This window comes from Ziziphus jujuba, chromosome 11, assembly GCF_031755915.1.
Source record: "Ziziphus jujuba cultivar Dongzao chromosome 11, ASM3175591v1".
In the NCBI taxonomy this organism is placed as follows: domain Eukaryota; kingdom Viridiplantae; phylum Streptophyta; class Magnoliopsida; order Rosales; family Rhamnaceae; genus Ziziphus; species Ziziphus jujuba.
In genome coordinates, this window is record NC_083389.1 from 9,992,365 (window position 1) to 10,018,955 (window position 26,591).

Below are 26,591 nucleotides of genomic sequence, written 5' to 3' on the forward strand. Positions count from 1 at the left end.
ATAATAATTTTACCAAATGATACTAAATATATATATATATATATATAAATTCTATAGTATGGACTGATCTGTATAAAAATCATATTAAAATTGATATTTTAAAAAAAAAATATCAATTTTAATATGATTTGTACCATAAAATTACTATATAATATATATATATATATATCTTCTCCTATTTGCTTCCAAAAAACAATAATGATGATATTGGTAAAAATGGAGCATCAGTTTCCACCAGCCTTGTTGGAGTTGGGCGGCCTGATTACATTAAAAAATATTCATATTCTTGGTTTCAGAGGCATGCCATCAAGGGCATATGGAGGAATTAATGTTTAGCTGGCTACCTGCCCTTCTGCTCTCTACTTTCGTTGGATTCCCAGTCTTTTAAGCCTCTGAATTGACTTGTAATAAATCATTTTTTTTGTTTTTGGGTAAGTTGTAACATATCAATTTGATAAAAGGGTTTAAAGTCAAAAACAAGGCTCAGCTATCTCTGTTCATGGTTGGCTTTTAATGGTTTCCCTTTTAAGAATAAGAAATCAATACAAAACCATCATTCAACCATTTCATTCCTCAGACCAAAAAAATTGATGCTTGGTTTGTAAAGATAAAAAGCTAAATTACAAAAAAACCAGAAAAGAAAAAGTTGCTATTCTACAGTCCCTGGCTCTTCCTTAAAGCAATCTTAATTGCTGGGCCCCTAATATTCTTTGGTCCATAATAACATGCTCGTTATTTAAAAATAATAATATGTTACTACAATTTCAACATTTCAACATTTCTTAATATTAGAGAGCTATCATTAATTGAAAATAAAAAAAAATATATATTATATTAACTACAATTTTAAGTTATGTTGTTTTTTATTTTTTATTTTTTTCCTCCAACCAATCACATTTACCTATTCACATCAATTTTTCTTTTTCTTTTTCTTTTTTTTTTTAATTCCACAAAATAAATAAAGTTTTATGTAAAAATGGAGAACCAGCTTCCACTAGCCTCGTTGGAGTTGGGTCTCTAAACAGAATATACGGGGAAGGCCATAGATTCGACAAAAAATATAAAGTTGGACATCTGGGCGCCATCCTGCATCGAAGTTAATTGGGACCCACCAAAGTCTTCTTTTGGCGTCCACTTGTGTCCTTGTTTGGAATGTCAATAAGTTTTTACCAAAAAAAAACAAAAAAGAAATGTCAATTAGTTTGAAAACCTTTGAAAAAAAAAAATAATAATAATAATAAACATATTTAGACCATGGAAATAAATTGATTAAAAAAATTATATAAGTAACCAATAATAAAAGTTTAGATTTTTATTTAATAAAATTACTCATTAAGGGAGTAAGGACTAGTTTTGGTCAACTTTGTTTAGATTTTTATTTAATAAAATTACTCATTAAGCGAGTGAGGACCAGATTTGGTCAACTTTATACAGCTAGCATAAAGGCCTACAATGCCCAACCACTCATCAACTGTTTTTCAACTGTAGCATTAACGGTCATTGTACCACCATAAATTCCATTTAATTTAAATAAAAGCTTTATGATTTAAGATTACACCATTTAACTAAAACATATGTAATATATCCAATATTCATAGAACCATTAACCAAACAATATATTGCAAGAATTTAATTCACTAATTTTTTTTTAATTTTCCTATGTTTTAGAATTTATAAAATTAAAATTGCAAACAAAACAATGGGACAATAAATATTATATATTAAAAAAAAGTAAAAATATTTGAGTGGGGAATGTTTCCCTATTGCAGGCTTCCGTCCTGCCAGCCAGAGTCCAACGCACATGTATTTATAGCATTTAAATAATAAAATAATAAAATAATAAAATTGATAACAACACATTCAAAATAATAATTAAAAATAATAAAAAAACTCGGTTTTGTATCCTAAGTCCGAGTACTACCACAGGTTTTTGATTCTTCCATTTTTACCTTTTTTTGTAAATTATTTAATTCGATTTGTTTTCTGCGTATCTCTTTTTTTTGTGGGTTCATCGATCTCCCTCCCTCTGTTTCTGAAGAGGAAGAAGAAGAAGAAGAAGAAAAAGAGAGAACAGAGAAAGACGGGTAAATGGAGAGCATAGCAGCGTGGCAAACGGCTACTCTATGTGGAATAGTGTTGTGGATAATTATAGCTTCGTACCTCAATGTGACCCAGAAGCTGAGATCTTTACTGCAACCATGGGTGACTCGCCTTGTTATTGCAGGGACTCCTTTCATCCTCCAGATCCAGGTTTCACTTGTTTTACCCAGAAAGAAAATGACCCAGATCATCATTCTTCTTCAGTTCTTTCTTTTTTGCGTTTAATTTTAATGGGATTTGCTTTTTTTTTTTGTTTTTTTTTTTTTTTCTGGGGCAGAATTACCAGCATAAGTTTTTGGATGGTCTTTTTTCTGGATTGTCCTGTGTTGTTTCTGTGCCCTTCTACACTGCTTTTCTTCCATTGCTCTTCTGGGTATGATTTTTTTTTTTTTTTTTTTTTTTGTTGGGTAGTTTCACTGAAATTTTTATGAATTTATCGAGTGGCTTTCGGATAATATTTGTAGAGTGGGCATGGAAAATTGGCTAGGCAGATGACCCTGTTGATGGCTTTCTGTGATTATCTCGGAAACGTTATAAAAGTAAATACTTCATGCTTCCCTCTTACCTATGTTCATCAAGTTCAGTTTTTTATTTTATTTTTTTTAATGCTTTGTGTATCAGTTATATATTGGTGTTTGTGTTTAATAGGACGTGGTATCAGCCCCTAGACCAAAATCCCCACCTGTTAGAAGAATAACTGCTACGAAGGATGAGGAAGATAACGCATTGGAATATGGATTGCCATCTTCTCACACCCTTAACACAGTTTGCTTATCTGGGTATTGACCTTGCCTCTTCACTTGCTCTTCATTTTTGTCGAAGTTAACAAAAGCGGGCACTTTGGTAGGTCATGCTTTTAGACTTTTAGTAGGATTCTGATATCTGAGGAATAAACCTTGAGACATGTTTGGTAATCAAGTTTCAATGGTTCAAAGCTATCAAGGGGTGCATTTACTCGGGGGTGTAGATATGTATCCGGGATATTAACGTATTGTGGTTTCCTGCCAATCTCCTTATCTTGTAGTGATGTGATAATGTTTTTCATACTCTGGCTAGCTTTTTTCATATTATCGTTGCAGGCATTATTATAGGGGTTAAAGTTCTGCTCCTGGATTTGGATTTTTCCAGGTTTCTTTTGCACTATGTCCTGTCTTATAGTCAACATGAAGAACCTTCTCTGAAATTTGCTGGAGTTTCCCTTGTTTGCTTGTTTGTGGGCCTCATTGGTTTAGGTAAGATATCCTTGTTACTATAGATTTAGCAACTTTGTCATTTATTCTTCTTGTAAGTTCCCATGCTAATATTTAATGTCCTTGGTAGGAAGAATTTACCTAGGCATGCATAGCGTGGTCGATATCGTAGGTGGGCTTGCTTTTGGAATGGTGATCCTTGCATTTTGGCTTACAGTTCATCCAAAGATCGATGAGTTTGTGGTCTCAGGACAAAGCGGTATGTGCTTCTTGTTGGTAATCCACTATTTCACATATTGTATGACTTCAATTCAACATCAACATTTCAGGATCCACATTTTATTGGCTAGTGTAACATTTTGTACTGGAAGCACATGAGCTGAGAAGAATATTGTTGCAAAAAGTATAACAAGCAATTTCAGGGACACTTTATCAATCCCAGATTCCCTGAAGAGCCTTGAAGCTCCGAAGGTGGTGAGCATAAAATGGCCAATTAGGAGCCCAAGCCTTTCTCTTCTTCTTGTAATTAGCTCAGCTGATGAGCTATGTAACAGGGGCTATACCTTTCCTTCCTTTTAAATCCTTCTTCTCCCTTGCCTGGTTTCAAAGCCGAGGCTTGAGACACCTTGCAATTTTCATTTCAGTCTATGCTACCTAGGGACCACAGCAAGCCATGGAAATTGACTGGAAATGAGAGGAAGAGAAGCTTGGTAGGTCTCTTAGAAGTGATTAAATGAATATTCCTCGTAGAACAAGATCAGGTAAAAGATAGTACAGGATACTCTCCGGTTGGAAACAGGTTTCAGACAATGGCACATGAGATACGTGCTTACTATAGAGATGCACCATAAACATCTCCTTTCATCTCAAACAAAAAATGAACAAAATTTGTTTTTGTTTTTAATAGGGGAGACGTGTACTTTGGTAACTGAGTGCCATGGCAACTAAGTTTGACTAAGTTTGGGGGTCCCGAAAAAGTTGGAATATATTTGTAATGTTTGAAAGTCATATTGGAAAACTATTGGCTCAAAACCAGAATGAAGGAACAGCACCGATCTGTTTGAACTTAGTGTCAGTACCTTGAAATCTTATGTTACCGAAGATAGAATTTGATATAATTTTTTTAGGATAATGTAAATTTTCATAATTAGGACAATATTGACATTAAAATTGATAATATGGGAAAGCTGGGTGTTCTTAGTTTATACTGTTTCTGTTGCAGTTACAACCTTTTGGGCCGCCCTAAGCCTCTTGTTGCTCTTTGCTTATCCTACACCAGAGTGGCCAACTCCAAGTTTTGAGTACCACACCGCCTTTAATGGTGTTGCATTGGGAATTGTAAGTAATCATCAATGCATGTAACGTGAATTAGTTATTTGCTTCCTTTTACTTCCTTGCTATGCAGAATTTAGCATGTCAGCTGCAACAGTAAGTACATACTCTGTTCTAATATTTATTTTTATCTTATCTAGCATGAGGGCTTATTCAAAGTCTCATTTTTTGTTTTGCATATGTTGTTAACGCTGCTAAAGTTCATCTAAATCTCGGTAGCTTGTCTCTTTTTTGCATTTATGACTAAAATGCAACAATGTCATTCAGGTATCCGGTGTCCAGCAAACATACCATCAGTTTCACCACGAAGCTGTTCCACGCATATTTACTCCACAACTTTCAATCCCTGCTTTTCTGGGAAGAATGCTTGTTGGGATACCAACAATACTGCTTGTAAAGTTTTGCAGCAAGGCTCTAGCAAAATGGGTTCTTCCAGTCATATCGAACACTTTGGGAATCCCAATAAGATCAACCAGCTACGTTCCAGCATTATCTGCATCAAATAATGGGAAAAAGTCGGCTGAGTTTAAGCAAGCTGGTTATCTCCAAAAGTTTTTCTTTTTCTCCAAACAAGAGTCTTTTGATGTTGATACAGGTATAAGATTTATTCAATATGCTGGCCTTGCTTGGTCTGTGGTAGATCTTGTTCCATCCATTTTCTCTTACCTGAGATTGTAATTGTTGATGATTTTTGTATAATGTAATTAGCATATATAAATCTTAGGCTGTTTCAATAGGAATATATATTATGCATTCAATTTTTGTAAAAATCATATATTATTTCTAGCCAGGACAAACCATTCGTCTAATTTAAGATGGATGTCATTTTGCGATTATAACAATGCACTCAAATCGTCTATTATGCGTTAAGCAAGAAATTTGAGCCTTGAGAAATAACAAGTAGCAAGTTATCTTATTAGATGTTGCATACAATTAATATGGTAATGTTTGATTTTGTTCTACAATCTACTCGTATTTATTTTTAGCAAATTGAAAAGAAAAATACTCGTATTTCGTGTCGAAAAATAGCCGTCTACTATTATGGAAGATGAAGGAAAATTGGAAATAACGATGAGAACGAGGATGAAATGTTGTCACTTCGCTATTTTTGATGTGAATATAAATATATTTTTTTGTTTTTTCTTTTAAGGGGCATGGAGCAAATGCCTTTTTTTTTAAATTGCTTCGGAGAGTCCATGGAAGATTGCACAGTTTAGATGGACTCTCTCTAAATATATATGAATTAATATTTTTAGTTCTTTCAATTTAAAGTCATTATACTCTGCCTCTATCAAAATAATAATAATAATATTAATATTAGGGTTATTTGAATCCAAAACCTCACATGTAAAAAAGTGTGAATATTGTCTTTGGTATACCTTATATATACACTTGTATCGATTCCATATGTTTGTGGTGAAAAATGAATAAGTGTTACTCATCCCTGCTAGTGATGTGGTACTAAATTATATATGAAAAGCATATCGTATTGAAAACAAAATGTTCAATCATATATATTACGTCAACCTTGGAACCTCAAGTTTGAGAAATCAAACAGTGCAGGTGAAAAGTCCCTTTAAAACTGCCAATGTTTGGCAGAGGACTTATCGAGGTCGAGATTCTTGGTTAGGAAATTTAAATGATACATATTTATTTTTTTGAATGGAATTTTACAACCTAATGCAGTAGTTTTCATACATTTACAACCCAAAAAAAAAAAAAAAAAAAAAAGGGGTCTTAGTTTTCATATGAAAAAGATGAAAGGTATCTACGAATTTAGACAACAAATAACTAAAAGAAGCCTATGCACATCAAAAGCACCAACATACTCCGACCATTTTATTTTTCCTTGGACTCGGAGAATTTGAAGGTTCGAACCAGCATTATTGTAAGAGAAAACAGTAGCAAAATCTTTGTAAATAGGGATACAGTACCTGTTAGCGGTGGCTTCAAGATAAGAACCACAACCACCATGGATACACTACTGAAGAAAAAGTAACTGAATAAGATAACAAAACATCCACTAATATGAATGTCATTTACCACTCCGAAAAAGAAAAAAGGTAAAGAAGGAAAAAAACAAAATACAAAAGCACGAAAAATGGAAAACAAAAAGCAAAAGCATATCGACATATTTTGCTGGACATACACGACTTTGGCACTGATTGATAATCTAGGCAATCTCTCTTGACTTGATATCCAGTAAGGTTTTCACTGTAAGACAAATCATTGGGCAATATAACCTCCCGGTCTATGATACATCTCCATCAGAATACCACAACCACCAGCAAATGCATCAGGTGGATGACTGATAAAATTCTAACGCAGAAACAAGAAACTTTTACTAACGATGACCAAAAAAACCAGCTGATTTATAAGAAGTAATCGGGTGTTCTACGAGTCACATCTGGTTCTCCTCTCCTTGGAGCTGGCTCAAACTGCAACAAAAGACATCAAAGTCAATGCTATGCATGTGCTAAAATGCACACAATAAATGCAAATTGAGACAGAGAGAGAGACCTGGATGAAAGTGTGGTTCTTGCAGTCGTCAACTTCCAAAATTGAAGCCATGTTCCCACAACGATAGCAGTAATTAGGTGCACTAAATATAGTAACTACCTTTTGCTCCTGTTGCAACCCAAAATAAAAAGAAATAAGTAATACTAAACAAGCAGGGCAAAAATTGCAAGATTATGTCTCATATAATAATTAATTACATGGGCCCAGTTAAATCCATCCATAACCAGCTGGTGAGCTCTAGCAATCAACTTTAGGCTGTTGGTGTGATTGAATTGTTCAGATATATCCTGCCAGGAAGAATACTATATTAGATTGAAACATGGAAAACAATTTTGCACTTTTCTTTATAGAGAGGTCATAGATATATCTTAGAACACCTGGCCAAAAGTATAACCAGCACCACGAGGTGAAATACCCCAACCACATCGGTCATCTGGGTCAGACCATAACAGATCACACATAGGCCCTTCATGAGGGACCTCTTGAACACGATCAAAATTCCGTATGTTGTCAAGGGTTTCAATAGAAGGAGATAATCCACCATGCAGACAAAATATTTCAGACTCAACCTGAAAAGAAAAAGTAAACACTAGGGATTATAAATTTATAATGATATTTGCAACAAACAGTTGGTACAATACTGATAATTACCATCATCAATCCACTTCAGCACAAAATTACAGAGGGTTTCTCACTTTTCCCTCGGTTATCAAGCAAGCATATATAAGACTGTACTGATTTTAAACTGAAGAACAAAATTTATGAGCCCAGTATTATAGAACTCTTCCTTTTATAATATGTAAGGAATCATTTAAAAAGGAAAAATTTTACATAGTTTTCTTGACATAATTTTATTACTCAGTCAAATAATAGCACCAAGTGGAAATCTTTTACTAACCAATGCAGTCAATGGAAAATAGTCAAAAAGATCTGTGAAGATCTTCCAAACATTACCGTTGCCATACCTGTGGATAAATCATCAAAAGATGCTCATCATTGAATAGCAAAAGATGCAAGAAGTAAAAACAGTGCTCTGCATGATTATACAGAACTACATCAAACCAAGACACCTAAATTGAAAATCATCAAATATATAGTGAACTCCAGCGACATTACTTTATATTATGGATGAAAGTAGAATTTATGTATTTTTTACCAAGATGCCTAAAGCAAATTTGTTACAGGAGACTCACTTTCGTAGGCATTCATCATAAAATCCATAAACTTGAGTAATCTGTTAAAAATTAAAAAAAAAAAAAAAAAAAAAAAAAGAAGAAGAAGAAGAAGAAGAAGAGAGAGAGCATAAAATTAGCTTAATATTCATTGACAGTTTTCAGTCCAAAGTTTATATATCAACTTAGGTTTTGAATATGCTAAATAATAAGATGGAAAACGGTTGTTACAGTATCATCAAAATTCAAGCCTCATAACAGCTGCTACATAAAAAGCTACTGCATACCTGACGACTTTCATGGTTTCCTCTAAGAATAGTAATTCGCTGAGGATAACGCACTTTCAGCGCCACCAGAAGCTGGATGGATGAACAAATTAGTGTCACTGGTACAATTTCAAACTCACACAAATGAACAAATAAAATATATTAAACAAACTTAAACTGTACTAAGATAGAGGCAGCAGAAATTTTACATACCGTCACAGTTTCAACAGAATAATATCCACGGTCCACATAATCTCCCATAAACAAGTAATTAGTATCCGGACACTGTCATATATATCACAATCATAATTTTAGATGCAAACCTTATCAAGAATGTCCAACAGACAATCTAATATTAAAAAAGATACAAAAATAGGAATTTATTTATTTATTTTATTTTATTTTTTGTTCGTGGGGTTATTTGAACCCAGGACCTTCCATTTGGAAGAGAGAGGGTTTACCACCAGATAGACCCCCAGGAGATATGAATGACACATGGATCAGCCAGTTTCTAGAGTTCAAATACTTTCATAACAAACACATAAAAAATGGGTATTACATAACTTTACGTGTGCAAGATTCTATAAATTAATTAAAAAAAAAAAAAGAAAAGAAAAAGAAACCTGCACGACTCAATTTAAGTTATGAGGGAAATCTCCAGTGAAATAAATCATTAGAAATAAAAAAAAATGTTAAAGTAACAATACTAATTGAAGCAAAATAAGTGTTTACAATAGCAGATAAATGATAAGTAGTACTCCTAAGTGCCAGATAGGCAATGTTAGCATAATTGGGGAAAAAAAAAAAATGCCATATCCAAATGGAATGAATTGTATGAGCAGTTCCTACTAGCAGCATTTACTCTACAATACCTCTGCAGCACTTCAATCTTGAACGGCTGGTCTCAATTAGTTATTTTAGATATTCCCACAGCTGAAACAGAACAATTGAATACAAAGAAGTCAAAGTCAGAACTGATACCTTCCCTCCAATTCGAAAAAGTTCTGCAAGGTCATGAAACTGCCCATGAATATCGCCACAAATTGTCACAGGGCTTTTCACAGGCTGTCGTACAGGAAAATAAGAAATTAATTTCTCCCACTCAGTATGAGAGAAATAACATTTAAAAGTGCAGACAATATGATTGATTGTGGTCGACCTTCTATATTTCAAAACAACCAACAGCCAAGTAGCTAATTCCAGTAAAGATAGGTCAGTAGTAAAGTTTACTTGCTAATATATTCCATTTTACCGAATGTAAACCATAAATAGAATTGAAAATTAATTCTACACTATATGATTATTGCATACAATAGCTTCTTCACTGATAAACAGAATCCAATAAGTTATAATCAGGGCCAAAAATAGTAATAGAAGAAGAAGGAGGAACCTAAACAATCAGGAATGAATCCAATTAACAATAGCTATATTCTCCATCAATCCAAGCAGTGACAATCTAGGAATTCAAACTTCACAACAAAAGCATCAGCTTGAAAGGAGTCTTAAATAAACAGTGAAGCAGCTAAGGGTTAAATATATTTAGCAGCAGAGAGATGTGAAAAAAAGGCAAAGTTGTTAGTTGGAAAGCACAGATAGCAGCTGTACCTGGACATTGCTTTCTTCCATTAGAATTTCCTTGGCCTTCTCGCATAATACTCTAACCTGCAGCCAAGCAAATAGGATTACACATATCATTGCTGCTTAAATGTTGCTTAGAATATTCTTTCATTTCATATAGTTTTTTATGCCGAAGTAAAATAGAGTATATGGAACTTAATTGCAAACAATATCTAATCAATAACCAACAGCACATATAATTCTACCCTTTATGAGCAAATCCATTTTAATCCGTTATTAAAATTTAATTAATTCCCATAATTGTCCATGCTCCTTGCTAGTGATATTAATGCAAATATCAATCCAGTCACTAAATAGAGTCTAGTGATCACCACCTAATTCTCCAAATAACATGTAAACAAATCAACAAAAGCACAACTTCCAGACAAAATGGTCAAATTCAATCATAAATGAATCAAAGCTAATTCATAAAATATACTTTTGAGTCAAAATCCCCACCACCAAAGTTACATCAGCAATCTCCCGGGCTTTCAATTGGAACAGAGCCAAAAAAAAAAAAAAAAAAAAAAAAAAAAAGAAGAAGAAGAAGAAAAAACATACAAAGAAGGCAATAAATAGCCAAACAAACATTACCCAGTTAACAATCAAAGCTTACCATAACTTCGCGACCGTTCCTACATTTTCCCGGTTACCAAACAGACCCAACTTTCTAATCAAAACTTATAATTTCGTGCGTATAATCAATCAATTATAAATCCCATATCTTGAAAAAGAGGAAAAACAGAAAAAAAGAAAAAAAAAGGTACAATAGAAAATAGATATATATATAAATGAACCTGCTGTTCGGAGAGTGGCTTGCACTGCATGAGCTGAGAGATCTGCTCATCCAGATCGATGTTGGATTCCGAGGATATCGAATTGATGCCCATCTCTCGCTTCCCTGCTCAAAATCCGGACGAGGATCACCGACAATTTGGATTAGGGATAACCCTAACCCCCACCCCCCCCAAAATTGAAATTGGAGGATTCTTTTGGTGGCTGCTGGTGGCCTCACTCTCTCTGATCTTTGCTTTGATCAGTGGACGAAGAGGAACGGGACCATTTCTATGAGGGCGCGTGGACATGAAACAGCGAGTGGGTGTATATGGAAGTTGCTTTATGCCATGAACGTCACGAGCAACGGAAAATGGAAGTGAATTGACTTGATCGCCCCAACAACTTTCGAATTGAGATCGCGCGCAAAGGGGCATGTGAAGGGAATTTTATTATTCAATTCCTTGAAACTTGAAACTTTGAAAGCAAGCTGAGGCTTTCTTTTCTTTTTTGAGAAAAAAAAAAAAAAAAAGCTATTCATTAAAAATAAAAAATAAATATGATGAGGGAAAAAAGGAAATTTGGTAATTGAATTAAACAATTATGGACCAAACTTTAATTGGTTTTCAATGCAATATTCAGGCAATTTGGCATAAGTGGCAATCAATATGCTTATTTATTGAACGGAAAAGAAAAACACTATTTTAAAAGAATTAAAATAAATAATTTTGCTTGCAGCTCGCTTAACAATTTTTTTTTCAATGAATGCTTTTTTTGGTCAATGTTATCATTTTTTTTTTTTTGAATCATAAATAAATTTTGTCAACTTTATCATTCTTCTTTCCCAATGTTCAAAATCAGGAAACTAGCAGAATTGGTAAAATTATTAGTAACCAACGCACAAGGGAAAATACTCCGTAAAAGTACATATGATGATAATGGAGTCATTTTTAACATATTTTTAACATGTAACATGTATTAGAAGAACTATTTCACTCATTATTCCAATGTTTAACATATGTTTTTAAGGAATCTAATTGATTTGAGATATATTCCTAAAAATAAATTAATCACAAAATCAATAAAGAAGTTATAAAAAGAAATCTTAAGAAAAATAATAACCTAACATCTAAATCTAAAATTCCATGTACACATTGTTGACATTTACCAAAAACTGAAAAATCCATGTTAAATTTACCAAAAAAAAAAAATGTAACTTAAAATAAATCATCAAAGAATCATAGCAAATTCCAAACATGTTAGAACTAAAAATGGAAAATTATTTCAAAATTTTCTAATTCTAATATTCTAAAATAGGAAAAGAATAAAAGATATTTTGAATTTCCATTTATAGGTAGGGTCCTAATCCGTAATTTTGCCACTGACAAGAAAACACTGCACGAACAGTACCGAAAAGACCCAGTAGTAATGACTGTGAAGATGCACAGTAAAAAAAGATAAAGAGACAGCCAGATCAAGTTATATGCCGTGCTGTTCACCAAACCACAGAAGCATCCTCCAATCACGTCACGACGTGATCACACGCGCTCTGTTCCCCCCCACGTGGACCCCAAAATTTACCGCGCCCAACGAAAAACTTACCTGATAATCTCAAGCATTAGCAATTAAATCCATATTAGTAACCCTCACAAATTTTGTCGCTTTACCGTTTAAAATTTAAACCCCAAAAAAAAACCAAAAAAACAGGAGTTAAATTAAAATTAAAATTAGATTATATATATATTTTGTGTTTTCACACTGCTCGATTATATTTTTTTAATTGGCGGCAGGGCAGCACCTAATTTGTACGGACTGAATTTGCTTTTTTATTTATTATTTTTAATTATTTATTTAATTTTTTTAAAATTTTCCTCGCTCTACGTTTGGTGCCGGAGAATATAGAAGGAAAAGAAAGGAAAAAGAAAGAGTTTTGATCCGAGTTGAAAAAGGGAGAGAAAATCTGTTTAAATATATATATATATATATATAAAAAAAAATAGTGAGAGAGAGATAGAGAGAGAAAAAATCTCGTTGACGAAGAAAAAACCACACGATATCTGCGCTTCGTGTCCGATCCAACTTCTTGTTCTTCTCTCTGGAAAAAAAAAAAAAAAAAAAAACTAGGGTTTCTGGATTTTTTATTTTTTTGTTTTTTTGGTTTACGAATAGATTTCGTTCTCGACTACGTTCACAGCTCTCTTTCTTTCTCGTTTTCGAGGTTTGCCTTAACTCCCTCTCCGTTTGCCTTTGTATTTCTTTTTTTTTTTTTTTTTTTTTGTTTCTTTTTTCTGAGCTTGATTTTGGGTGTTTGTTCTTGGCTTACAATTCCTAGTCTCCGACGTTCAAATGCGCGAACTTCCTCTGTTTTCCTCATTAATTTTTCGTCTAAACTAAGTGTGTATATATATATATTTGTTTTTTTTTTTTTTCTGTTTGATTTTACTTTGATATGCTCTGGTTCATATGTTTGTATCCTAGCTTTCATGCATGGTGGTTGTTTGGGTACAAATCCCTTTTGTTCCCCCAATTCTTGTTGTGAATTTCGTATTCTAATCAAATTTCCTTTTCTCGTATTTTAGTTATTTTTCATATAACATTTTCTAAGATCTCGGGCTCGAAACGTATTGTTGTTGTTTAATCAAATAGTCGTTCATTGTTGCCTTTTGCTTTTTTATTTTCTTGTTTGTATGGATTGTAACAGTTATATGATGGATCAGGTTTTTGATCTGCGAGTTACAAAGCGCAAAGGCGTAAAAGGAATTTCCATTTCCATTAGAGTCCCGTTTGCTTTTGAGGATTTTGGTGTATTAGAATATTGGTTGCAATTTTTGAAAGCATTAATTGAAAAGGGTTCGTATTTTCGCTAATTATGAGAACTTCCTGGGCTGATTCCGTAGCTAACTCTCAATCTGAGAGTGGAACTACTGGTTCATCCAATAACAATGGCTCATCTCACCTTCCGAGATCAAGATATGTTCCCCCACATCTTCGTAACAGGCCACCTTCATCTGATCCCCCAGCTCCTTCATACTCTGCACCACCGCCACCTGGTGATCGCGTAGGTTATGGTGGACCCTCAGCTGGTCCTCGCTGGGCTGGTCCTTCTAGGCCTGATTATGGACGTCCCGGATATTCCGGTGGTCGAACCGGTAGCTGGAACAGTAGAAGTGGGAGTTGGGACCGAGGGAGGGAGCGCGAAGTTAACCCATTCGGAGATGATGATGGTGATGCAGAGGATGCATTTAGCGGACAAGAGAACAGTGGCATTAACTTTGATGCTTATGAGGATATACCAGTGGAAACCAGTGGGGATAATGTGCCACCACCCGTGAATACTTTCGCAGAGATAGACTTGGGTGAGGCATTGAATCAAAATATTAGGAGGTGCAAATATGTGAAGCCAACTCCTGTTCAGCGTCATGCAATACCGATTTCTTTAGGTGGGCGGGATCTGATGGCGTGTGCTCAAACTGGGTCAGGGAAGACAGCTGCTTTTTGCTTTCCTATTATTAGTGGAATCATGCGGGAGCAGTATGTTCAGAGACCACGTGGGGCACGTACTGTATACCCTCTTGCTCTTATTCTCTCCCCTACGAGGGAGCTTTCTTGTCAGGTGAGATTTTGATATATCTACTAAAATTATTTGTTTCTGAGAAGCTCACCATTTCAACATTTAAGTGTGTAATTTTCTGCTGTGAAATGACTTGCAGATACACGAAGAAGCTAGAAAATTTTCATATCAAACTGGTGTCAAGGTGGTAGTTGCTTATGGAGGCGCACCAATAAACCAACAGGTTCTTATTAGTTGATGACATTGTTTTGGGGCATGTTGGTTGTTTGCTATTTCAATTAATTGGGTGTTGTTGTCCATTACTCAGGCAGTTATTCTGAAATTAAATTTAAGTCATATTTTAGTTATTAGGCTGATAATTGTTTTAGTGAATATTGACCTCCTATGTCAAAGATTTCTGATATTGTGGTGTTTCTGCAGTTGCGAGAGCTTGAGAGAGGAGTTGATATTCTAGTGGCAACCCCAGGGAGATTGGTAGATTTGCTTGAGAGGGCTAGAGTGTCGCTGCAGATGATTAGATATTTGGCTCTTGATGAGGCAGATAGAATGCTGGACATGGGTTTTGAGCCTCAAATTAGAAAGATAGTGGAGCAAATGGATATGCCTCCACGAGGTGTGCGGCAGACAATGCTATTTAGTGCTACCTTTCCTAAAGAGATACAGGTTTGTTATGTATTGTATATTTGGTTTTTGGTTGGTTATTCCTTTAGTTAATGCTTCATAGATTACGAACATTCTGTTGGTACGTATTGATGCATCATAAGGATTCTGTTATTTTTAGGATTGTCCTGTGAACTTTCTGGTTGCTACATCCTTAAGGTTTCTAGGATTCTTGTCCGCTACTTCTGGATATCTCAATGCTATAATATAGTTATTTGCATAGGCATTTTAGTTAAAGCTTTTCTTTTGTTGTGTTTTTTCTTTTCCTGAGAAAAATGTTGTTGATAGAACTGCTGGGCAAGACAATGCTGTAACATAGTTATTTGCAATTGCGCATAGCTTTTGGTTGGAGCTTTTATGTAGAACAACTCTGGAAATAGAACTCTTCTGATTAGTGGAAGCAGAAGGTGCATCTATCTGATAATTGCAACTTTGGTTGGAATGCAGAGAATGGCATCTGATTTTCTTGCAAATTACATATTTTTAGCTGTTGGAAGGGTTGGTTCAAGTACTGATTTAATTGTACAAAGAGTTGAATTTGTGCTTGAATCTGACAAGAGAAGTCATCTTATGGATCTTCTTCATGCACAGAGAGAAAATGGAATTCATGGAAAGGTAATTAGAGACATACATTTTATACTGTTAATTTAAATGGCATAGGTCTAAACAGTTTAGTTGATTGGTGAATATGGAGCACAATATTGATAACCACTTGTAAAATCTGCAGCAATCTCTAACATTGGTTTTTGTTGAGACAAAGAAAGGAGCTGACTCATTGGAAAATTGGTTGTGCATCAATGGGTTTCCTGCAACTACCATACATGGTGATAGAACACAACAGGTTAGTTAACCATGAGCAAACTTTTCTAATAAAAAAGAAAATTTCTGTTTGCTCTGTATGCAGGATGCTTGCAAGTGATATTGTGCATTGTTGATGGGTTGATACTGTTTCTTTCTTTCCTATGTGGTTCGTTTTTATTGTTTTGTGTGAGAACTAATAACTCTTATGTACTATCTGTTGACTGATGACCGTCAGCCTGTCATGAGCAATATGGAACTTTAAATTGTATCCCAACTTCAAGTCAAACAAAGAAAACCTTCTTGTGTTGCTCATTTAAACTGGATGCCATGTCTTTGGAATGACATTAATAAGCAAATTCTGTGTATTTCTCATTTGGTTTCGCACCTTGGCGCTTTATTATATCGAACAGATAAAAAATGATAACATGAGCTTAATGATGTGACATTGAAACTCAGCTGAGACAGTTAAGAGTTTTTTGCTTAGACTATAGAATTAAATAACAGTGCACACTTGGTTTGTTTTGTGGAAAACCCAAGTAATGTTGGAAGTTGAAACACCTTTAGGTAATTTAAACAGAATTTGGTGGAAGTTTTGGCTGGACATATCAGGATATTTTAATTTTTGAAAGGTCAGCTTCTGGGAATTCTAACATTTTGACGTTTCAACGTGGGAGCATCATTCGACCCCTCCTCAGAGAGAACCTAAGCTCTTTTGTTATAGTGATGACAACATCAAGTCTTTTATAGAAAGTTTCTTTGGTAGTTTATTGTAGTTCTGTAGTCTCTGGTTTTGCCTAAGTATGCAAGTTGGAGCAGTTGTTTTTGATGTAATATTGTGTCATATTTTTATATGCAGGAAAGAGAATATGCATTAAGATCTTTCAAGTCCGGAAACACACCAATTTTAGTGGCAACAGATGTGGCAGCTCGTGGTCTTGATATTCCCCATGTAGCTCATGTGGTAAATTTTGATCTCCCTAATGACATTGATGATTATGTCCACCGGATAGGCCGTACTGGTCGAGCTGGAAAAACAGGATTAGCAACAGCTTTCTTCAATGAAAACAATATGTCATTGGCAAGGCCTCTAGCTGATCTAATGCAAGAAGCAAATCAGGAAGTACCTGTTTGGCTTACTCGGTATGCATCAAGGGCTTATAGTGGTGGAGGTAGGAACCGGCGTTCAGGTGCAGGCCGTTTTGGTGGTCGTGATTTTAGGAGGGATGGCTCTTTTAATAGGGGAACAGATTTCTACGGTGGAGCAAATAGTGGTGGATATGGGGTACCTGGTGGAGGTTATGGTCCGGGTGTGACCAGTGCCTGGGATTAATATCTTGCACTGCAATGAATGTTCTTTAATTTTCTCCGAGTATATATATATTTTTTTCTTTCAGATTTTATGGAAATTATATCTGGTATCGAGATCAGGATTCTAATGTGGGAAATGCCGGACTTGATTCTTTGCGAATTACACTTTAGAGTTGACACATCATTTAAAAATATAGAGAGAGAAATTCTATTAAAACGTGTGAATTAAAATATATCATTATGTTGATTCTTTAAAAATATGCATACGAATTATTTGTTGAATTTTGTTTTGAAGTTTTAATGTATTCAAGTAATTTTGATAAAAAGACTTTGTTAATTATAGGAAAGCAAACGGTTTGTTAAATAAAATTTATCATTGTGTTGAATTCGAGGGATATTAATAAAACATAAAGATGAGAGATATTAATAAAACATAAAGATGTCGAAAAGCAAATAAGGTAAGAGAAAACATTAAAAGTTCTAATACCATTATATGATTATCAAAATTATCAGTCGCATTTAGTTGTCAGAAGCATTTGGAAAACGATCCTTGCCTTGGATATGAGAAAAAACTATACATTTCGCAATCTTCATCATATGGTACTTACACGTTCTTGCTGCATAAATTGGATGACCAATTAGCAAAAATGATCAGTAAAAGTCTTTTTAGTTTAAGATCAACAGTACAATATTGATTATACACCCTCAAACTTAACATATGAGAGCAATCTAAATCCATTATCTTTTTCCTAGAAATTCTTCAACTTCGAAGCTAATGATCACTGGTTTAAACTTTCTAGACAGATGTTTGATCTGATTCTTTTAGTCAGACTCTTCCACTTCCGAAATTTCTTCATAGCATTCATCCCCTGTCTCTTCCTCTTCCTCTTCCTCTTCCTCTTCCTCTTCGTCACTTGCACTCTTCAACAAAAGATCTTCCTGAGGTAAAAAGTTCACACCTTTACCACGATAAAGAAGCCCTGTCCTCATAACATGGTAAAACTTTTCTCTAAGACGTGCAAGTGGATGTGGATTTACCAGTTTTCCTCTCTGGTATCCTTCTTTTAGAGCAACAGTTGTAGTTTTACACTTCAACGATAGGTAAAAAATCCCAGGATACCGTGTAAAAATTCTTGTAAACTTATGAGGAAGATTCAATTCCTCTCTCACGCTTCTCAAGTAGTTTCTCTTGGTTTTCTTATGAACAGTCAAGCTCAATAGCTCATGTAAAACCCCAACAACTCTTTTCTCCATAAGCTCACTGTGAGGATCAATATGCCTTGAATTCTCATAGGGAGAGATATATGGTAGTTTCTGAAATTCCTCCATCCAAGCCTTAACCTTTTTTTGAGCTCCATAACCTCGTGGAAAACTCATCGAAAATGCTAAAGTTGTCTGTCCCCTCTTGAATTGCCTATACTCATCCCCAACTTCAGCATTCTCATTGCTCCTCTGCAATGCAGACACAGCAAATTCTTCTCTCCACTTTGCCAGACGCAAGCAATCTGACCCATTAGAGGCCTTAACGAGTCGAAAATGATCCTGGTATTTGGGAATCAATGTTTTCTCGAAATTATCAGGCAAACCCAGATCCCATTTCATCGGATACAACGATTGGAAAGGTAAAGTCCTGGTTTTCGCCATCATTAGCAATCTGCAAAGCCTTTCCACGGTATCATTCTCATGGGTTTGGTGTATACTCTGTTCTTGAGAATCCAACAAGAGCGCAGTCTCGGTCAATTTGAAACAAGGCAAATTGGCGTATCGGGTATGTGGGAATTCGTGGAACAGAGTTGGGTACCTGCGAACGAATCGAAGAACTGGGACAGTGAGGCCGAGCAGTTTTTGCCAATCGGCGAAGGACTTAGCGGTGAGAAATCCGGTGGGTGAGCGCTTGATTGCGTCTTTGAGGAGAGAAGCGGCTTTGAGATCGGTCTCGATGTCTATGATGTGGTCAAGGCTTCGGTTCCTGACCCATTTCAATCGGACCTTGGCTATGCCTCGCCATTGATGGTGTTGGTGAAGAGCGGGATTGGTGGTGGGCTGAAATGGAGGAGGGTTTGATTTTAGCAAATTGAATAGACAACTTTTTATTTTCAAGTTCATGTTTTTGCGGCTGTAGATGAGAGTGTCAATGAAGAATTGCAACACCCAGAATGAGATTTTTGAACTTTTTATTTCATTAGTGAATTTGGTTTTTGGGAGATAAAACCCTAAAATTAATTGGGACCTAGAGGCTCCTTCAAAATGGCATTGATTGGGCTTGCCGCGGTGTTTTTTGCTTCAGCTTAACCAGTACGCGGCGCATCGGAAGCATTTTTTATTTTTCTAATTTATTTTCCCTTTTTTGTTTTTTTCTTCATTTGTTACACATTTATGTATTATAAATTAGATAATATTCCCTACAAAAAAGTAATAATAAAAAAATAAAAATTATGCAAATTCAAATGCAAATTTTGAATATTAGAACATGCTATAATTCAGAAGTGAATTTGATCTATTTCAAATTCACAATTTAGGTATCAATTTTTATAATTATGTATAATTTGTTTATTTTTTTACATTAATTTTGTAGTTAAATTAAGATATCTAACATTAATTATTATTAATAGACATTTAATACTAACAAATTACATATGGTTAGATAGGGAAAATAAAAAATAAAAAACTATTACGTTGATGACACCTTAATTTCTATTCACTCAAGTCCAAACCACCTTAATTGAAAATTTAAGATTGAGCAATGAGCACCACCCACCAGCAACCATGTCATGCGTGAACATCTTTTCTGAACACATAGCAATTAGTTTCATTTTCTAACAAGGTTGGGGTTTGTAGGAAAGACAAATAAAAAGAAACAAAATGGATAAAAATGTTTGGTAATTAATAAAATTGAGCTCAAGAGAAAATGAGAAGTCAGTAATAAATCTCCTTGAGATTGTACAAGGGCAAAACATTGGATGGTTGAGGCTGAATGGCAAACCTGCAAAAAAAGCACATTAACCAACAAACATATGTAGGCATTGATCAGATTCAGATCCATATCTTAGGAGGGGCCCCGTGAAGAAGTTGAGTCTGAAAGTCACATTTCATTAATTGAGAGTAGTTTTTGTTTCAGTGTCAGATTCACATGTTTAATTAGGATTTAGGTTGTACCATGAAAAGTATATGTCCAAAACTTGGTTTTGAATTCTTCATTTAACCCAAAACACAATATAATTATAATAATGTCCGAATTCGTCACACGCAATGTCTTAAATGAATCCCTTTCCTGAATCCTAAATATCTGCTATTTCTCTGTCTTTTTTTCTCTCCTCAACAAAAAGTTGCATATTTTGAAGATTGAAGATTGAGATCACAGGCATATAAAACCCAACATTTTGACTTACCAGTTGTGGTGGGCAATGCCAATATTTGCACAGAGAGAGAGAGAGAGAGTCGTTAGTGTTTAATATCTTTGTTGCGTGTTCTTCATCATGCATGCAGCAGATGCCAGGTTTTGCTGACATGATCCATATTAATATATCACTTGTTGCTGCTTCTGCTGCTGTTGTATATCCATTACCAACGGCAAGATATATATACACTGACAGACTACTGTTGGTTTGATTTACATCACGTCACATCACAGAACCTAAATGTTTGATGATGAATCATGATGATAATATTGGACGGACATGATTCTACATACTATCTTTCATTAGGTGGACTGCCACAATATGTAATTCTACTATATATATAGAAAGTTGGAATGATTTTACCCAAACCAAAAAAAATGTGGGAATGAGTTTGCAAGTATGAGAGAGGCTGAGGGGATGAGATGAAGCTGCAGTTTATATTTGAGGCATACATGGGGAAGGTCCAGGCAAAACTATATAAAATCCAACTCTTTCTCTTTCAACTCCTCAACTTTACCAATTAAGTTCACCTTGTGTATTTATTTATTTATTTTTCAGCTTTGTATATTCACATCATATTAAGCTATATTAACAACAACATTCTATTTCTAGCTATGTGTGAATTCTTTTCATTAATTAATTTAAAACCCTTGTTGTGTTTCTCCTCTCTCTGTCTCTCTCATTTCTGTGGGCTTTGTTCTTCTTTGTTCTTCATGCTGAGAAAGCAGGGGGCAAACTAAGAGGAATATCCAATAAACATTCATCAAAAAGAAGAATATCAAATAAGCAGTTTCTATATATCATAATAGAAGACCATGATTACTATAAAAAAAATTCTCAACTTCTTGCAGCAATTTTCCACATATATTCTATGCCCAATATTCTCCTGTGGTTGGTTAATATGGGTCAATCAGAAAACAGATGAATACAAAAGAATATATTCTTCTCGGAACCATATATGATATACTCCAAAAAGGTATTAAAATTATGGCTATTTAATATTGTTTGATTTTTATTTTTTTTATTTTTGCTTGAATATTCTTGTTTGATTTAATAAAAAGAATATTATACGAAGTTCTTAAAAGCTATATTTGATTTTGAGAACATCAAAGATTACACTCATTATTTCAAAAGATAAAATCTTCTTTCTTTCTAAAATAAATTCTAAATATATGTTTTAATTTTGTCTTTCTTTATAATTAATAAACAAGTTCTAAAGGAATCGTTAAAATTAGAGCAAATTAACTCCTACCAAGCCAACAATATACACCATTACCCCAAAAAAAAAAATAAATAAATAAATAATAAAATAAAAAACCAACAATACACACATATACACTGTACAATCGCATAAAAAAAAAAAAAAAAGTTGTGCAGAATAATATAATAATTTGTAGAATTGAGAATAAAAATGAACAAGACCAAATAATAAAGGTGCATACGTGACCAAATTGACAGAGTGCATAGGTCACTTTGGGGCAGGCCAAGCGTGAGACTTCGGCAAAAGAATATGACAGATTTATAAGGATGTAATTGCAAAACTTCCCAATCGATAATATACATACTTGGCCAAAAGCCGCAAAGCGAAAAACACAGTGATTGACAATGGAAGCAGTGGAAGGAGAAACAGAGGAGCTTACTTGGAGCAGAGAAACAGTGCCTAAGGTTCTCAAACTCGTGAGCTCCAGATTGTCCCAGAAAGACCTTATTTCTGTTCTGTTGGTTAGCCCATGGCTGAACCGGACTTTGGTCTCCTGTCCCTCTCTTTGGCTGGTAATTTTTTTTTTTTTTTTTTTTGGTCCTCTCAATTAACCATATAAATTGAATTTTATATTGGTTTTTATGATCTGGGTTTTGATTCTTTTCTTAGACTCTTGACTTTCGTGAGATGAATAATGCTGGGAATAGACTTGCAGTTGCTCTTTCGCTGGTCAGTCTTTTTTGAGTTTTGATTGCAAAATGTGTTAATCTTTGCCTTTTAATACCCAGTATTGGCTGATGCCGAAAGTCCTAAATTTGAAGTTAGCATTAGAATTATGGTTATTTTATTTTGTATTCAAATGAACAAAAATGTTAACTTTTTAGCCATTATGGTGGGGGATTTTTGTACATCGTAATTAATTGTTCAGTCTGGGTATGTGAAGATGATACATGAGGATGCTGGTTATTTTGATTCAAATGAATTGAAAAAAATAAAATAAAAAAAATGGTAGGTATTTTATTTTGTTTTCGATTGGTGATTTTCTATTGATAAAAATGTTCTCGGTGATATATTTGTAGCCAAGATATAGGCACATAAAGCAGATAAACCTTGAATTTGCGCAAGATATTGAAGACAAACATCTTGAACTCGTAAAGGGCAAGGTAATGCATGTAACTCTGATAATCATTCCATCATTCTGGAACGTTGAAAGGCATTGACACTATGTTATGGGGAAGTACATTGTTATTGTTTCTTTTTCCATAATTATGTCCATTCTTGAAATTTTTCTTGTGAACTAAACTTGGTTTATACCTTTATCTTGATCTAATGCCCCTGAAGATCCATTTTGGATCTGTCAATACTTTAAAATATTTATGGATAACTTGCATGAAGGCTTTGTTTAAGGCACCAAAAAGCATATTGGTTTTAGTTGTTATGTAGATAATTTATCATCAAAAGTATATTATACAAGTAGTGATCAGCATTTGTGAGCATTAGAAGTGAGGCATGGTTAGGACAACATCTATTGCGTATGAAGTTGAACTTAGAAGCATTTAAGCAAAGTCATTGTTTTCTTATTATAATTGTCCTATATTTCTTTCAACCTGTATCATTGCATGCTTGGGCTTCCTTTTCTAAAATATAGAATGTCTATAAAATTTTACAGATAAATAATTGAACTTTCTTTTCTATAGTAAGACTTGTGTTGTAAACTTAAAGCATTTTGTAGTGTTTAGATTCTCTTCAAAATTTGGAGTCTCTGAATCTGAATGGCTGCCAGAAGATCTCTGATAAGGGAATTGAAGCTATAACCAGTGCTTGCCCCAAACTGAAGGTCTTTTCTATTTATTGGAATGTGAGGTACTTAAGATATACCTGCACTTCAGATCATGGTTTTGGTCCAACTTTTCTTGGTATTAATGAATTTTGACTACTGTGTCGAATGCCAGGGTGACAGATGTTGGTTTAACACATCTGGTGAAGAACTGCAAACACGTTATTGATCTGAACTTAAGTGGCTGTAAGGTATTTGATCACTGAGTTCTGGACTACTTCCTTTGTTGAGATGTACGTTTAATAGTTTATAGATTCATATTGTTTTCACTTTTCATATATTTTTGTTTTCTATCTCTTCAAAATGGCTTCTTGATATGTTTCATGAATGCATTTTATTGGTGGAAAATTTGCATACATATGACCTTGGATTCTAAAATTATTGTCTTGAAGAGTTATCTTTGAATGGAGCAATTTGGTGTGACAATGGCAGAATATATCAGATAGAGGTTTGCAATTAGTTGCCGAGCACTATCCAGAACTAGAGTTCCTGAATCTAACTAGGTATGTAAACTTTTTGTGTCATATTTAATTTTTTATAGAAAGAAACTCATATGACCTTGGATTGGATGGTTTGGTGTGCAAATGGCAGTGAAGTTCAGAATGGGGAAATTATAGTTTAATTATCTGTTGACTTGCATGATCTTCCTCAGAAAATGTTTTGCCTTCTTTATGAAGGTCAAGTGGTTAATTTTGATTCACATGGGTGAGCTGCTGTATCTTTTTGCTTGATGCTTACATTAAGTGTCTGTTGGTCATAGGTGTGTCAAGTTAACAGACTATGGCTTGCAGCAAATATTGATGAAATGCTCTTCCCTCCGGAGTCTAAATCTATATGCCCTTTCCAGGTTTTTGTTAGTCTTTCTAATATCTATTTGTTTAAGCTATGATCCTATGTCATGATCTGATTGGCTGCGTTTCAATTGTTCAGCTTCTCCAATGAAACTTACAAGAAAATATCGCTTCTATCCTATCTCGAATTCTTAGATTTGTGTGGTGCCCAGGTAAGGTTTTCTTGCTTAGTGAAGCAACAATTTGCACATCGTTTACCAAGCTGAAAATCAATACACTAAATAACATATTTCTTGAATTAGAATTTGTTAGATGATGGACTTGCCTGTATAGCTAAATGCAAAAGACTTGTCTCTCTCAATTTGACGTGGTAAATGAAACTTCCACTTTTGAAAGATGTATTGAAGAAAAAAGAAATATATTAGTACACATTTAGTAAAAAACAATTTCATTTTTTTTTTTTTTCTGGTAGGTGCACGAGTATCACCGATGTGGGGGTCATAGCCACCGCTGAGGGTTGTACGTCTCTCGAATTTCTTAGGTAAATCCTGATAAGAAAACGTTTGCGGTATTTACATACTTATGTTGTGTTGAAAAAAGAAAATTTTTCTCAACATCACACTTATCTTCCCCCTATACATATATTATACACACTGACAAAATAAATAAGAAGAAAAAGTTGTTTCAAGATAATGTTTGTAAGTTGTTTGTGCAGCTTATTTGGAATAGTTAGAGTGACTGACAAGTGCCTGGAAGCCCTTTCAAGATCTTGCTCACATAAAATCACGACCCTTGATGTGAATGGATGTATCGGAATTAAGGTAATGGCACTTTGTTAGCAACTACTGTCTTGTTTACATGAACAATCTATATGAAATGAAAAATGGACTGATAATGACATTTCCTAATTGGTTTATTAATTCTATTCTAGAGACGGAGCCGCGATGAATTGCTTCAGTTGTTCCCAAATCTCAAGTGCTTTAAAGTGCATAGCTGACAACTTCAATATACTTGGACGTTTAAAAATGCAACTGTCCAATTTCCTTGTATTTATGTATTTTAAACGTGTAAGTTTTCATGTTTGCTGGATATCTTATGTTTAATATTTTGCTATCCTGTTATTTTATATCTGCTTGTTTTTAATGGCAAACAAAAAGTTGAATTTACACTAGTATTCAAAAGATGGAAAATAAAACTTTCAATACGACGGGAGTTCATACTTCCATGCTCTCACCTGTGTATTGGAGGAGCACCAGACCAGAATTATTTTCCCAAAAGAGCCCCAATGATACCTTTTGAAAAAATAAAAAATAAAAAATTAGCATTTACACAATTCCAGGATAGCCCCCAGTGCCCACATGAGCTGAGCATTTGAGAAGTAAATTGAAAAGACAAAATACGAAGCTTCCAAGTTGCGGGTACATAAAAACTGTGTTTTGGACTCATCACCACAAACAGACCAAAAGCATTAAACAACATATAAGCCCCATCCATATGACGCCATTCTCTTCCCCGCCAAGTACAAAACAACATGACCGTGTCAGATTAACAGTAGCTTTTACACAACCCTAGTTGTTGGTTACCAAACAAAACAGTACCAAATGAACGGTAACCGCAAGCATAATTGTACATGCCTCAAACCGAGAGTGAATTGGCTTTCACTTATTTACTTAAATAACATTTTCTTAATAAAATGATTTATTATTACCCATTGATTTGACAATACAAATATGGAATTGAAAATGAAACACGTAAAACTAAAAATGAAAAAACAACCAGACAGGCATCATATACCCAATTACAAGTAGTCTTTAACATTTTTTTATTCATAACCATGATTAATTTATGATATTATTGTTAATTAAAAATCTTTTTTTGTCCATATTATAATTTATTTTCTCATTTAAATTTTATATAGGCTATGTGTTATTGAAATTTTATATAACTTTTTATATCTTATTATATGCTATTGGGCTAGGATACACAATACATAATTTCTTCTTTTGAAAAAAAAAAAGGAAAAAAAAAAAAAAAAAAGCAAAGGAACATACAC

At 34.2% G+C, this 26,591-nt stretch overlaps 5 protein-coding genes across 6 annotated transcripts; 3 read left to right on the plus strand and 2 right to left on the minus strand.

The window, feature by feature from the left end:
- Positions 1 to 1,786: 1,786 nt before the first annotated feature.
- Positions 1,787 to 5,541, plus strand: LOC107432302 (lipid phosphate phosphatase delta). Of its 2 annotated transcripts, XM_016043413.4 has the most exons (9): positions 1,787 to 1,926; positions 2,039 to 2,250; positions 2,378 to 2,473; positions 2,565 to 2,639; positions 2,749 to 2,879; positions 3,229 to 3,332; positions 3,421 to 3,549; positions 4,513 to 4,628; positions 4,890 to 5,541. In XM_016043413.4, the coding sequence occupies exons 2-9, from the start codon at positions 2,089 to 2,091 to the stop codon at positions 5,298 to 5,300; spliced, it is 1,224 nt and encodes a 407-aa protein (XP_015898899.1). In that variant the 5' UTR covers positions 1,787 to 1,926; positions 2,039 to 2,088; the 3' UTR covers positions 5,301 to 5,541. The 2 variants fall into 2 exon arrangements, with proteins under 2 accessions (XP_015898899.1, XP_024922540.1); XM_025066772.3 differs by lacking the exon at positions 1,787 to 1,926 and having other exon boundaries at positions 1,933 to 2,250.
- A 1,066-nt stretch (positions 5,542 to 6,607) lies between these two features.
- On the minus strand, positions 6,608 to 11,403 carry LOC107432277 (serine/threonine-protein phosphatase PP2A-4 catalytic subunit). The gene is made up of 11 exons (XM_048465058.2): positions 10,995 to 11,403; positions 10,186 to 10,242; positions 9,562 to 9,645; positions 8,794 to 8,865; positions 8,602 to 8,673; positions 8,336 to 8,376; positions 8,041 to 8,107; positions 7,520 to 7,711; positions 7,340 to 7,429; positions 7,143 to 7,250; positions 6,608 to 7,060 (listed from the first exon to the last, which is right to left on the minus strand). The coding sequence occupies exons 1-11, from the start codon at positions 11,085 to 11,087 to the stop codon at positions 6,995 to 6,997; spliced, it is 942 nt and encodes a 313-aa protein (XP_048321015.2). The 5' UTR covers positions 11,088 to 11,403; the 3' UTR covers positions 6,608 to 6,994.
- Positions 11,404 to 12,848: 1,445 nt separating this feature from the next.
- On the plus strand, positions 12,849 to 17,471 carry LOC107432305 (DEAD-box ATP-dependent RNA helicase 37). Its single transcript, XM_016043418.4, has 7 exons — positions 12,849 to 13,189; positions 13,689 to 14,584; positions 14,682 to 14,765; positions 14,963 to 15,205; positions 15,650 to 15,817; positions 15,930 to 16,043; positions 16,860 to 17,471. Exons 2-7 carry the CDS (start codon positions 13,841 to 13,843, stop codon positions 17,331 to 17,333), a joined length of 1,827 nt encoding a protein of 608 aa, XP_015898904.1. The 5' UTR covers positions 12,849 to 13,189; positions 13,689 to 13,840; the 3' UTR covers positions 17,334 to 17,471.
- A 395-nt stretch (positions 17,472 to 17,866) lies between these two features.
- On the minus strand, positions 17,867 to 19,669 carry LOC107432287 (protein WHAT'S THIS FACTOR 9, mitochondrial). Its single transcript, XM_016043393.4, has one exon. It carries the CDS (start codon positions 19,415 to 19,417, stop codon positions 18,134 to 18,136), a length of 1,284 nt encoding a protein of 427 aa, XP_015898879.3. The 5' UTR covers positions 19,418 to 19,669; the 3' UTR covers positions 17,867 to 18,133.
- Positions 19,670 to 22,165: 2,496 nt separating this feature from the next.
- LOC125419242 (F-box protein At3g58530) lies at positions 22,166 to 26,580 on the plus strand. The gene is made up of 12 exons (XM_048464772.2): positions 22,166 to 22,482; positions 22,580 to 22,639; positions 22,990 to 23,073; positions 23,643 to 23,773; positions 23,863 to 23,938; positions 24,180 to 24,250; positions 24,508 to 24,594; positions 24,678 to 24,750; positions 24,841 to 24,908; positions 25,011 to 25,079; positions 25,254 to 25,359; positions 25,470 to 26,580. Exons 1-12 carry the CDS (start codon positions 22,315 to 22,317, stop codon positions 25,533 to 25,535), a joined length of 1,059 nt encoding a protein of 352 aa, XP_048320729.1. The 5' UTR covers positions 22,166 to 22,314; the 3' UTR covers positions 25,536 to 26,580.
- Positions 26,581 to 26,591: the final 11 nt, after the last annotated feature.